The 12,881-nt window shown below is 56.2% G+C and overlaps 1 protein-coding gene across 1 annotated transcript in view; it reads left to right on the forward strand.

Annotated features, from left to right (window-relative positions):
• PPFIA4 (PTPRF interacting protein alpha 4) overlaps nucleotides 1-12,881 on the forward strand; it is a 48,686-nt gene that overhangs the window by 9,723 nt on the left and 26,082 nt on the right. The window contains 13 exon segments of the mRNA XM_032466669.1: nucleotides 1,425-2,056; nucleotides 4,964-5,065; nucleotides 5,509-5,598; nucleotides 5,600-5,674; nucleotides 5,986-6,060; nucleotides 6,295-6,384; nucleotides 6,955-7,146; nucleotides 7,436-7,582; nucleotides 7,847-7,981; nucleotides 9,850-9,933; nucleotides 10,240-10,371; nucleotides 10,701-10,763; nucleotides 11,414-11,505. Coding sequence (XP_032322560.1) covers nucleotides 1,823-2,056; nucleotides 4,964-5,065; nucleotides 5,509-5,598; nucleotides 5,600-5,674; nucleotides 5,986-6,060; nucleotides 6,295-6,384; nucleotides 6,955-7,146; nucleotides 7,436-7,582; nucleotides 7,847-7,981; nucleotides 9,850-9,933; nucleotides 10,240-10,371; nucleotides 10,701-10,763; nucleotides 11,414-11,505 — 1,511 coding nt within the window. The 5' untranslated portion in view covers nucleotides 1,425-1,822.

The raw sequence follows: 12,881 nt of genomic DNA on the forward strand, positions 1-12,881 counted from the left end.
CAGCCCGGTGCTCTAACTTTGATCCAGGCCCACCCCGCATTCCTCCCCAGCCTCACTCTGGCTGTCCCCCATTTCTGGGGGCGGGGGAATGAGGGGATGACAGGTGGCTTCAGGTAGAAGAGGCCTGACTCTTTTTTGGTTCCCCTGCTGAGTTCAGCCTGCCACAGGTGAGGGGCTGCCCGGGTGTGACTTCCCAACTCACGCTGGATCCAGATGCCACCTCTCCTCTCCCTGCCCCTCCCAATATGCTTGTGGCCCAGTCTGCCACCTGAGAGGTGGACAAGAAGCTGTCCCTGTGTCTCCCAAGTGGGGAGAGTGTGGGGAAGAAAGGGAAGCACCATTTATGGGGCATCTCCCGTGTGCCCATCACTGTGCTGGGTGCCTCACCTCTCATTCTGATGCAACAGGGGTTCTGAAGACAGCTCCATCCGAAAACCGATTCAGGTGGTGGCTTCCAGCAGTGAGCAGGGAGGTTGGAAGCCGAGCCAACGGCAGGCAGAGAAATTCCCAGCTGTGTGCTGCCTTCCTCAGTTCGCCTTCCTTTGCTCTGACCACCAGGCTTCCCTGTTCCAGGCTCCCGGCGTTACTGCCAGGCTGTGCTCATGCTGCCCACCTTAGTGGGTGCCTTCTGGCAGTGCCAGCTCTGGTCAGTTACACGGAGGGAGAAGATTCCCCGCCACGAGCAGGGGACCCCCAGTACGGCAGCTCTGCCCTAGGAGAGTGACTTCCCCACCCCCACGTCACCCCTGGGTTCCTTCACATCATTCAGTCCCTGCTCCAGCCCAGAGCTGGCAGGTCATGAATTCAGAATGGAAGGCGCTTTCTGCCCGGTTTCAGGGGTTGGGGGTGATTTGAGCCAGAGCCTTCCCCCTAAAGGATGTACAGAAAGCCCTGACTGCTCCTCTGCCAGTAGGAGCTACTCTGGCCTTGTTTCCTGTGACCCAAGTAGTACGGCCTGCAAGGGACTCACGCCCACTAAGAGCCCCTTAACCCCGTCTGTGCTTGCCTTGGCCTGGATGTGGAGGAGAAGGCTATGAGGGAGGGGAAGGGTCGGAGACCCTATGTCCACTCCTCCCACTCTCCCAGCCCCAGGTCTCAGGAGGACTCTGGGCAGCCTCTGGCTGCTCCCTGGCTGCTTACTGAATCATTTCTATATTTGGCCAGCAAGCCACGTGGGTGGAGGAACCACTCCACTGCGGCTGCACCTCCGACAGCTGAGGGTGGGGGAAGCGGGAGGCAGAGGCTACAGCAGTGGGCATGTGCCTTTCTTGGGAGGACCAAGGAAGGCACCATCTCGAGTGAGTTAAGCCCGGAGAAGGGGTGTATGCCAACCCCCCCACCCCGTTCTGATCCAGGTCCCTGCCTCCTCACCCCTCACCCACCTCCTGCTCATCTGGTCCTCACAGCACTCTCTTCTCCCACAGACCCCTGCCCTCCAGAAACAATGGTTGTCGCTGGACCCAGCTGGGACTCTGCCAGGCTCCAGTGCTCAGTCTAAGCGAAGGGCCCACTTCCAGCCCTGCTCTCCCTGCCTGTCATGGCCACACTCAGCTGCTGCCTGCTCGTCTGGGGACACAGGGCCCCCAGCCCCAGCCCCGAGAGGTTAAGCCAGGCCCTCCAGCTCCATTCCACAGGGGCGCTCTGGGCACCAGGCCCCTTTCAGACCAAGAGCAACTGATGCCACGGGCGAAGCCCCTGCCCACCTGTTCCCTCATCTGGCACTGCCTGCTCTGAGACCCATGCGCTGGGTCCCCTTGGAGGTGCCAACCCTGTGAACCCCCCCCCGTCCCCTGATTCTGAGAAGACCCTGCCCACCCCCACCATGTGTGAAGTGATGCCCACAATCAACGAGGGGGACCCGCTGGGGCCTCCCCATGGCACCGATACTGACGCCAACTTTGAGCAGCTGATGGTAAACATGCTGGATGAGCGGGAGAAACTGCTGGAATCCCTTCGGGAGAGTCAAGAGACTTTGGCGGCGACACAGAGCCGGCTTCAGGATGCCCTGCATGAGCGGGACCAGCTCCAGCGCCACCTTAACTCTGCCCTCCCCCAGGTAAGGCCCGATGGTCCATACCTCCCCTTCCCTCACCCACCTGGCACCCTCTGGGCCCTCAGCTTTCTGCATCTGTTGGCATATCGACAAATGGGATTCGCAGAGAATTTCCTCTCCTTCACCTCGCTTCATGAAACCTTTCCTTGTTGTTCCCAAATGCCTCCACCTGGTACTGGCTTCACCTGGAGAAAAGGATGGACTTTGGTGTAGGGATATAATCCAGCCTTAGTGGCCAACCGCAGTGAGCCCACTGGGCCAGCAGGTGGCACCCGAGACTGGAAAGACATCTCCGCCCTGGTGGCTCCTCACTGGTGCCCTATTCTTGGACGTCGTGGGTGAGAAGCCACAGAGAGTGGAGCCGGGAGAAGACTCAGAGATAATCTAGTCCACCTCTCACTGCACAGATGAAAAAAAAAAAAAACAGGCATCACATGGAAAATTACGGGCAGAGCTGTGACACCTGTCTCATTCTCCGCAGTCAGCGCCACCACCAGCAGTAACAGTCACCATTCGCTGGGTGTCTCCTGTGTGCTGAGCGCTCTGTCTGGGATTTACCTCCCTGAGTTCTCACCGCTGTGAGGCTGGTGCTAGTGTCACCATCACTGGGGGAGGCAGCCCCGGGGCCAGACCAGGCAGGACTCAGCCCCAGGCCCTCCCCCCACACGTAGGGAGAAGGACCACGGTGGGCGGGTTTCCTACCCAGGGCTCAGAAGTGTTTGGGGGAAGGGGGCAGAGTCTCATGATGCTTTACAGACAGGAATTGGGGTGGGAGGTGGCCCCTTCCTACCCCACTGTGTTCTGGGCCCTGACCAAGCCCTGGGATGAAGGAGCCAGTCCCTGCCCCTGGGGAGCTCACACACCGGAAAGGAGACAGACGACAACCCACAGGCCTGGAAGAGAGCGTGGAGGAAGGGAGGCCCCCAAAAGGGCTGTTAAAACAGTGTTCACTGTTAAAGTAGCTGCCAGCTCATTGGTCCTCGTGGCCGCCCTTGAGGGAGGACTGTATGTCTGTCTTTAAGATTAGAGGTTCAAAAGGCTAGATTTCTTGTCCAAGGTCACACAGGTCATGGGCAGAGCTTAGCCCCGCACTGGGAGCTCTGTGAGGGCAAGGGTCACGCCTTTCTTGTTACTCTGTCTCCAGTGACCAGCACGGCACCTGATGCATGGTAGGTGCTCCCAGTGTTTGTGGTTAAGCGATGGGCTCCCAAACTGGTGTTCTTAACCGCTGCTCCAAACAGCTTTCAGAGGAGAGAGAGCGAGCCTCCCACTGGGAAGTCTAGAAGGTCCCAAGGAAGCAGGCCCTCTGAGATGGGCTTTGAAAGATGGGCGTGATTTCATCAGGTGGGGACAGGGGACTGGGTTTTCTCGGGGGAGGGAGCCCTTTGAGCAAAGGTGTGGAATTAAGAAGCTTACTAGTGACTGAAACAGCAGGTGACCCACGTTGACCAGGTCTTCAGGTGTCAGAAAGGAACCGTGAAAGAGAAGCTTGAAAAGCAGGATACGTTTACATGTAACGGCGTAGACAACATTGTGCTTCGGGGAGGGGACCCTGGCAGCGCCGTGTCAGAGGGGTCAGAGTTGGGGAGGAAAGGGGGAGGCATCCTGGGGTGGGCAGACCAGGCGGCAGCTGAGCCTGAGGACAGGGGAGGAGAGAGTGCCAGACCTTTGATGGTGGTGTCGTGGTATAGGGTGGGGGAGTGCCATCGAGTCCTGTGTCGAGGTACAGACGTGCGTGTGTGTGTGTTCACGTGTGTGAGCTGAGTAGGGAAGAGGCACTGGGGCCGGGTTTGGCCTCCAGGCTGTGAGTTGCTTGACTACCTTTGGCCATGGCCTTGGCAGGAAGGCAGTAATCACAAACACGGTCAGAGGTCTAAGGCTTCTCAGGCTTCGGCATCCTGTGTCCCTTGTCTCCTTCCCACAGCCCTTCTTGTCCCCTTTGGAGTGATAAGAGGGGATTGCTTTGGAATTCTTCCTTCAGTGATGTGTCCTTTGTACGTGAGAGAGGCCCCAGGTTAGGATGGGGCTGTGGCCACTACTCGGTCACTCCCAGACACTGGGCATCCACAGTTTGGACCACTTATCTAAAACCTTTTCTGAAATTAGGTGATGTCTAATTCAATAAATAGATATGATGGGGCTGGATCTGTAGGGTCAGCCTGTCACCCTGTATGCTTGTCCTGATGGAGGAGAGTGGGCTGGAAAGGTCTCTGAGGGTGTCTGGGCCTGACAGTGTGGGAACGGGGCCCCTTGAAGGGATGTTTGGAGCAGGGGTATTCTGTAAAGCCAGGGCAAGTGTCCTGGCATCAGGCCCCAGGATGCAGTGAACCAGGGCTGAAGCCACACTGCCGACGGGGCAGGTCTTCATGCTCCCTTGTTCCCAGGTAGGTGGATCCTTCAATCACCTTATTTCTCCAACTACCTGCAACCTGCAGAGCCCTGGGGAGGTGGTGGAAGAGAGCTCTCCAGGACACTCACTTCTAAGCCTCCTTCTCTTCCTTCTCTAATATCCATCAATCTCTGGACCTTACTAACGCCAAACCAGAAATGAAACTCCCCTCCATCCACTTCTATGGAGAAATGTCATTGAGTTTCTGGGGAGACAGAAATACAAAAAGGAAGGGAGGACAGACTCAGGTTATACTGGTGGCCGGAGGGGGAAGGGGCTGCAGAGCAGACTTGGCGACTTCCCCAGTCTTATGTCTAACTGTGTGCCCTTGCATTCCAGCACGTGCTTGGAATGCTTCCCCTCTGGAGAAGCACATGCTAGCAGTGTGGACGGAAAGGGATTTTTCTGGGGGCGGTTGGTGGAAGTAAGGGATGTGTGAGGATCCCACCGCTGACTTGGGCGTGCAGGGTACTGCTTAGGTGGTGGACCCTCGAGCACTGACGGGCCTTGGGGGTTTTCAGGAATTTGCCACCTTAACCCGGGAGCTGAGTATGTGTCGAGAGCAGCTTCTAGAGAGGGAGGAAGAGATATCAGAGCTGAAAGCAGAGCGGAATAACACAAGGGTAAGTGGAGTGACCTGGTGTGTGTTTGTGTGTGTGTTGGGGGGGCTGGGGAGTGAACCCCTTGACCAAGGGAGCAGGCATGGCCAGGGCCAGGGCCAACAGTCCCCAGGGCCAACAGGGAGGGCCCCAGTCCCTTCCTAACCTTTTCCTGCGTGATGTTCTGGGGTGATGGTCATTGTATTCAACCATCAGTGCTAGACTTTTCACCTGTAGTTGGGGGGGTCATGGGAAGTGCGCGGCCCTGGGAGGGAGGCCAGGCCAGCTAGCCTGGGGCAGGTATTCAACTCGGGCAGCAGCTGTCTACCCACCTGAAAGCATTTCAACATTCTGACAGTGGTCCACATGGCTGTACTCACATCTGCTGGGTGATCGCGTGGACCCTGTTTACAGCCCCTGGGGCACAGCCCTTCCCCTCACCCCTCCCCCTTCTCTCTCTCTGCCAGCTGCTTCTGGAACATCTGGAGTGCCTGGTGTCCCGCCATGAGCGGTCACTGAGGATGACTGTGGTGAAGCGTCAGGCTCAGTCTCCTTCAGGGGGTTTCTAGTGAGGTGGAGGTGCTGAAGGCTCTCAAGTCGCTGTTTGAACACCACAAGGCCCTGGATGAGAAGGTACCCAGGCTGGCCCACAGCTTCCCCAGCCCTGCATCCAGCCAGGCTTCCCTGGAGCCTCTGAACATCCCTTCTCTGTGATTTCTGTATCCCGTGTTTAGGGAAAACAGCCCTCTAACTTCATAGCTGGCTCCCTCCTACCATTGATCTAATTTTCAGCCCCTCCTATTAGATTCCCTCTCAGAAATTTGCCTTTTGGGAGGTCCTTCTCTTTGCCTTGTGCTCAGTGGTGGTAGACCAAGCCCAGGTGTCTCCGGCCTCAGTCCAGTGGGGTCCCTATTTCTTTCTCCATCTCCCCTTACCTTGGGCAGGTGCGAGAGCGTCTTCGGGCAGCCCTGGAGAGAGTTACCACCTTGGAAGAGCAGCTGGCAGGTGCCCACCAGCAGGTAAACTGGCTGCCCACCCTCCATCTCTAGACTCTAGCTCCTGAAAGCCAAGGCTGGCTTAACCTTCCCCCACTCTGTTACTCATCAGATTTCTCCCCTCTGTCTTGGCTGGGAACTGTTAGCCAAAGCTGATTGAGGCATCTCTCTCGGGGAGGTGGGGGACTTGGAAGGGTCTGGAATATATAGGAGATTCTCTTCTCTTTGACTCACTGTCCTGGGAACTGTGCCCTGCAGGTGTCGGCCCTGCAGCAGGGGGCAGGGGTTCGGGATGGAGTGGAAGAAGAGGAGGGGACTGTGGAGCTGGATCCAAAATGCCTGTGGAAGGTGAGTCATGGGAGCTGCCTAGCAGGAGGCATCTTACCCTAGACAGAAGATGGGGGTCCTGCCCTGCCTTCGTTCAGTAGAGCAACTGCTTGAATTGAATCTGGGGCTTTCTCTAATACTGCCGTTTCTCTTTTTCCTTCTTTCCCCTGCCCCATCTATAAAGAAATCTATAGATTTTTGTTTTAGTGCCTAATATGTACACTGATAAGCATATAATGTGTTTGTCCACTGCGATTGTTAGGTGCCCTCTAACTCATGTGTCCATCTCGGGCAAGACCACTGCCCTTTCTGAGCCTCTGTTCCCCTAGTCATGCCCCTTTCTAGGTTTCAAGAGGCTGAGATAGCAGGGAAACTAGAAATGATTGTTTTTCAAGAGGTAACAAGGGTGTTTGGTCATTGTCTGGAGCCAGCTCGTGAAACCCAGAGGAAGGAAGGGAGTGCTCTGAAACTGGGGGCCGAGCTGTGACCTGCTGTGGTTGTGCTGTCCATCTTCCCACCTCCCCAGGGCAGGGCAGGGGAGTGGGATGCCCTGGGCTCTGATGACTGACTGATAGCTCACTGTCTCTGGAGGATGGCATGGGCCAGGTAGAGGAGCTGCAGGAGCTTCTGGAGAAGCAGAACTTTGAGCTGAGCCAGGCCCGGGACCGACTGGTCACCCTGACAGCGACCGTGGCTGAACTTGAGGAGGATTTGGGCACAGCCCGCCGGGACCTTATCAAGTCAGAGGAACTGAGCAGCAAGCATCAGCGGGACCTCCGGGAGGTGAGCAAGGGCCTGGGCCAGACCCTCTCTTTCTGGGTGAAGGCATTTGGTGTCGCTGGGTGTCCCAGGTGTTAAAGGGGAGCCAGGCAACGGCTGGAGAGTGTAAGACTGAACACTTGGTGGGGCCCCAGTGTGGGGAGGAGTGGTGGGAAGGGTGGGCGAAGGTCAGAAACTGACGGGGCGATATGGAGGGGAGACAGCCAGCCAGGTGTGGGTGGGGAGGTGCAGACAGGATCGTGGTAGGGAGACGCTGATGACCTTCCCTCCCATCCTATCCTCTCCTGCCCAGGCTCTGGCCCAGAAGGAGGACATGGAAGAGCGAATCACCACCCTGGAGAAGCGCTACCTGGCTGCTCAGCGTGAGGCCACATCCATCCATGACCTCAATGACAAACTAGAGAATGAGCTGGCCAATAAGGAGTCCCTGCACCGCCAGGTAACTCCTGCACATGGGGTTGGGGGTGTGGTGCTTGACCCTGGAGGTCTGGATGATCATGCTAAGCACTCCCTTGGCCCAGAAGACCTTGAGGTGCTGGCAGGGTCACCTTGGGAAAGGGAAAGTCAGGTGTCTTGGGCAGCCAAGAACCAAGATTGCCCCCTCGCTGCTTCTGACCTGTCACCTTTACTCTGCTGAGGCTGGGGCAGGGATGGGGTAGGCTTCAGGGCTCCCTCTTGACTCTCCCCCCCTCCACTCTGCTAGTGTGAGGAGAAAGCGAGACACCTCCAGGAGCTGCTGGAGGTGGCAGAGCAGAAACTGCAGCAGACTATGCGCAAGGCTGAGACACTGCCGGAGGTGGAGGCCGAGCTGGCCCAGAGAATTGCAGCCCTCACCAAGGCAAGTAGGCCAGAGGTCTGGGAATCTGCCTCTGTTCCCCGTTTCCCGCGCTCCTCTGAAGCCGGGCAGTGAGTAGAGACTGGGAGGCTCACTGGGCTGGGAGCCAGGAAACTGCTTCTCCCTGCCCGACTCTGGGAAACACACTTTGTCGTGTGTCAGCTGGGAGAGTTATCCCTGCCCTCATTGCCACACAGGGCTGTGACAGTCCCAGAAGAAGGGATGTGCAAGTACTTTCAAGAAGTAGAAGAAATTACGTGGGGCGAAGTATTTTGATTATCATTTGAAAATAACCCTTGTGGTTAAAATGGCCTTTTGTTTGGGTCTGGAGTGGAGAAATTAAGACTTTTAATTCTGGAAAGGTGAAATCTGAGAGGAGATGTGATCCAAGTTTATATATCCTTGAAGGGGGTGAGTGTTTAGGTCGAGCATAATTTTTGTTTTGTTTTGTTTTGTTTTGTTTTGTCAAACTGAAGCATTCTATATCCAGGGACCACCCCTGGCTGTTTGAAGGCTGTAGCTTTTGGACAAATAAAAGGGAATATAATTTTACCCAACAGATAGTTAACTTTATGGAGGTGTGCAGGCTGAAAACATCCTAGGTCTGGAAGAACTTTGTAAATGCATGGACATCGACATGTTTTGGGTTTATCAAGAGAATTTAAGAGTGTTTGCAGTGGGACAGGGGCTTTCGTGGGATCATCATAGCTACTCCCTCAAGCAATGGATAGAAGGAAACGAACATTTAGTAACCATCAGGCCCCAGAACCTCTGGAGAACAGGGGCTGTGCCAGCGTGGCACCCTGGTGGGGGTTCTGGGGGTGGAACCTGCAGCCTGGGTATACTTTGGTAGACTCAGGACCAACTTTGTGCCTGCTACTGACTGGCTCTGTGACCTAGGAGAAGTCACTCCCTCCCTAACTGGATATCTGTGTCATTGTCTCTAGGATGATGAGGTTGGGCTTGGTGGCCTCTAAGGCTTTTCAGGCCCCTAGGAATGAAGAGCTGAGCTTAAAGTGAAGCAGAAGACGTTATGTGTGGGACGCTGAGCAGTCAAGTTTAGCATCTCCCAGAACTGACAAGGAGTGGGCTGAAGTGGACTGATGGTCAAGGGAGTCATAGTAGAAGGGCTTCAAAGAGGGATTTCCTGACTGTGAGATGTACAATGGTCTGGAATATCTTGTCAGAGGAGACAGTGGAGCGGGGTCTCTGTCTCTGTCTCTGTCATGAACAGAAGGGGAGACCTGTCTACCTGGGCAAGTTTCACAACAGAGGTGATCACCATGGCTAGCATTCGCTGAGTGCTTGCTGTGCCCTAAGTGTTTGCCATGGGTTAGTCCTCGCAGTGGGCATGGGTGCTCTTCTTACAGTTGAGGAGACAAAGGCTTGCAGAGGTTCAGTAACTTGCCTAAGGTCACACAGCGAGGAAGGGATGGAGTCAGGATTTGAACCCAGGAGGTCTGGTTTGGGTCCATGTTCCTAAGTGCAATTCCATCTATCTGGAAGCATAGAGGAAATTTATAGTAATTCATGCTTTCAAGTGAAGTTTTTTCCCAGGAAGTGTGGGGAGAATTTATAGTGTCTAGAGGTACCAACTCTGGGATGTTTCAAGGCTAGCTAGCCCTGGGCAGGAAGGAAGGGGTATAGGGGGGTGGGAGAGGCTGGGAAACCTGGCAGGGGTTGGGGTACTTGGGAAGAAAGCCAATGGTGGTGGCAGTTCTGCTCTAAGATGGTAGGTAGAGGGTTTGGCTTCCTTGGTCCCTGAGGCCCTGATCCCCAAAGACCACCCTGGCACCTAGGTGCATAGGATACATGGCCTGAGCAGGAAGGCGGATGATCTACAGACTGCACTGACCCATTCCTGCCTCCAGGCTGAAGAACGACACGGCAACATTGAGGAGCACCTGCGGCAGCTGGAGGGCCAGCTGGAGGAGAAGAACCAGGAGCTGGCTAGGGTGAGGGCACCAGGCTGGACTCTCAGGCCCCTCTCTCTGCCTCAGGGCAGGCATCCCAGGATGGTCTCTGGACAGGGAAAGGAGGAGGAGGAGGAGCTGGGGAAGGACCTGGCTAGGGACAGAGCCAGAGCCACAAAGAGGTGGGAGGAGATGGTCAGGAGAGCTGAAGAGAGCCCCCCCCCCCCCCCCCCGAGGATGAGAAGGGGACAGGGGAATGGGATGGAACCACAGCAGGAATGGGTGGCTCCCTTGGAGTGTGGGAGATGGCCCTGGGGTGGCCTGGTGCGAGGTGGGCTGGCTCTGCAGGTGCGCCAGCGGGAGAAGATGAACGAGGACCACAACAAGCGGCTGTCGGACACCGTGGACCGGCTGCTTAGCGAGTCCAACGAACGCCTGCAGCTCCACCTAAAGGAGCGCATGGCAGCCCTAGAGGAGAAGGTGCGGTGGGTGGTCGGGCTCCTGGGCGGGGCTGCCAGGAGGGGCGGGGCTGGTGGAAGGGGGCGGGTCCGGCGACGGTGTGGGTGGAGTCGGGTTGGGATGTGAGAGGAGAGTCGGCGTGGGGGCGGGGCTGGGGGCGTGGGCGGGGCGAGGCGGGACTGTAGGGCGGGAGGAGCAGCCTGGGCTGTGGGTGGGGCAGCCGGCAAGGGAAGGTGGGGCCGGGGAAGCAGGCCGGAGGGCAGGTAGTGCTGGGACGGGAAGGGGCGGCCTGAGCTGGAGCAGAGGAGTCGGGCGGGCGGTGTTCTTGGCTAACAGCTGTTCTCCCCCAGAACACGTTGATCCAGGAGCTGGAGAGCTCCCAGCGGCAGATTGAAGAGCAGCACCACCACAAGGTACCCCGCTGCTGGCCAGCCCTGCTAGCCTGGGGTGCTGAGCGCGCTGCGAGGAAAGAGCACGCCCCGTTTCATGCAGCGTCTCCGATAGCCAGCACTGTCCGGGGCAGTTGATTGTCCAGGCACACACCTTACGTCACAGTAGATACATCGCCACCTGCCTGCAACACAGAAACTAAGCCCTAAGCATAGGGCAGAGCGGGTAGCTGAGGGGCAGGGCCCGGGGAAGGACTCAGCAAAGGAGTTTGGTGAGGCCTCATACCTGGTGAGGCAAGAGTCCAGTGACTTGGGGAGGATAAGCCACAGCCTCTGCCCCAGGAATGTCTGTGAGGTTCGGAGTTCACGGGGCCCCTCTGCTGCCCAGCCTTGTTTGCCATGCGTCTGTGTGGTAGTGAGGGCTCGGCAGGCCCGTTCTGGTAGAGTCCTTCCAGACAGACCCTTCTTCTGGCCCTGCCCTGCCCACCTTTCTGCTTACTTTCCAATTGGACCTCTTCTCTTTGTGTTGTCTGTGGGCTTGATCTCAGGCCCCTGGCTTTGGACTTTGCAGTGCATTCTTTTGCTCCTCCCCAACTCTGCTGTCCTCTTTGTCCTCTTCTCCCCTCTCTTCCCCTCCCTCACCCCGACCTCCACCCTGGGTCTGCCTGGCACAGGGCCGCCTGTCTGAAGAGATTGAGAAGCTGCGCCAAGAGGTGGACCAGCTGAAGGGTCGAGGAGGGCCGTTCGTGGATGGCATCCACTCCAGGTACTGGAGCGCAGGAGGCTAGGCACGCTGGGATGGGGTCCTGGATGGACCTGGATGGACCCTGAGGAAGGAGACTTCCTCCCACCAAAAGACCTCCTAGGACCTCAGGGTCTTTCTCCTATTCAGAGTGGGATGCTGAAGCTTAGAGACCTTGGTAAAGTCATCCAGCTCGCTTGGGCAGTTAAGAAGGGAGCACCTGTCCCCTGATGGATGCTGAGAGGCAGGTAAAGCACGGGATGTTCCTTCCTGAGTGCCATGGAACACAGGCCGTGATTCCTGCTTCCTTGACAGAGGGCTTGTCCTTGAGAGGGGTCTGCTGAGTTACATGCTCACCCGTGTCCCACCGGCCCTGCTCACAGAGAGTGTCTAATCATTCTAGTTCTTTTGAGACACCATCTCTGGGGCTCTGGAGGATCTCTGAAATTCGAGGACCGCCTAGGTTCAGGGAGCAGGCAGTAAGCAGAAAGGCAGCAGGAGAGATTGAAATGAGACGTTAAGAACGTCCTCACTGTTGGAGGTTGAGATGCCTTGTTACTCATACTGTTATGGCGTCTTTTCCTGAAAACATTTCAAGAGATGGTGAGCGGAGCCTTCTACCTAATGCTTGAATTAGGCCTATGTTTTAGAGAACTTCTGGCCTTTTCTTTATATTTTTGAAGCAACTGGCATTGAACTCGGACCTCAAGCCTACCCTCAGTTCTCTGCCCAGAGAGGCAGGGCGACAGTCAAGAAGACTCAAGGCTCATGGCTCCTGGATGTTTTCCGTCCCAGCCAAAGTCTCTTTGATCAGAACTCAAAAGGTTCCCTCTGGTCGTCCTTTCGCTGTGTCAGAGAAGTAGGGCATCGGCTTCCTTGAATCGAGGCTAAAGGGAGTGTGTGTAAGTGTATGTGTGGAGGGGTAGGGCTTAAATTAGGGAGAAGGATGTTGAGTTTGAAGAAGAGAAGCTGTGGGGCTTTTGGGGTGGTAGAGACTTAAGTGTCACCTTTGAGTTTACTAGGAATTATTATATAAGAGTATGGAGAGACGCAGGGAATAGAGACAGAAAATGGTAATTGGAATTCCTCCTACTTTCTTCCTTCCAGTAGGTGGTTCAGCAGAGACCAGCCTCCCCAGTTAATAAGACATGGCCCAGAGTACACCGAGCTCTTTGGCACTGCTTGCTTTCCTTAATGGTTGGGAATTCTTGTCTTTCGCTATGGAAGCAGTGGCCCCATCATGGAACCGGGGCTGAGCTGCCGGGGAGAAGAGGAGGCTAAGCAGAAACTCCCCTCGTCCTACAGAGGCCTTGTGTAATTTGTTGTGGGCTCACCCTGTCCCTTTGCTGTGGGCTTCCTCAAGTTCAAACTAATCTGGGAAGGCACAGGGAAGGAAAAAC

The sequence above is a fragment of the Camelus ferus genome, chromosome 23 (assembly GCF_009834535.1).
Source record: "Camelus ferus isolate YT-003-E chromosome 23, BCGSAC_Cfer_1.0, whole genome shotgun sequence".
Lineage (NCBI taxonomy): Eukaryota > Metazoa > Chordata > Mammalia > Artiodactyla > Camelidae > Camelus > Camelus ferus.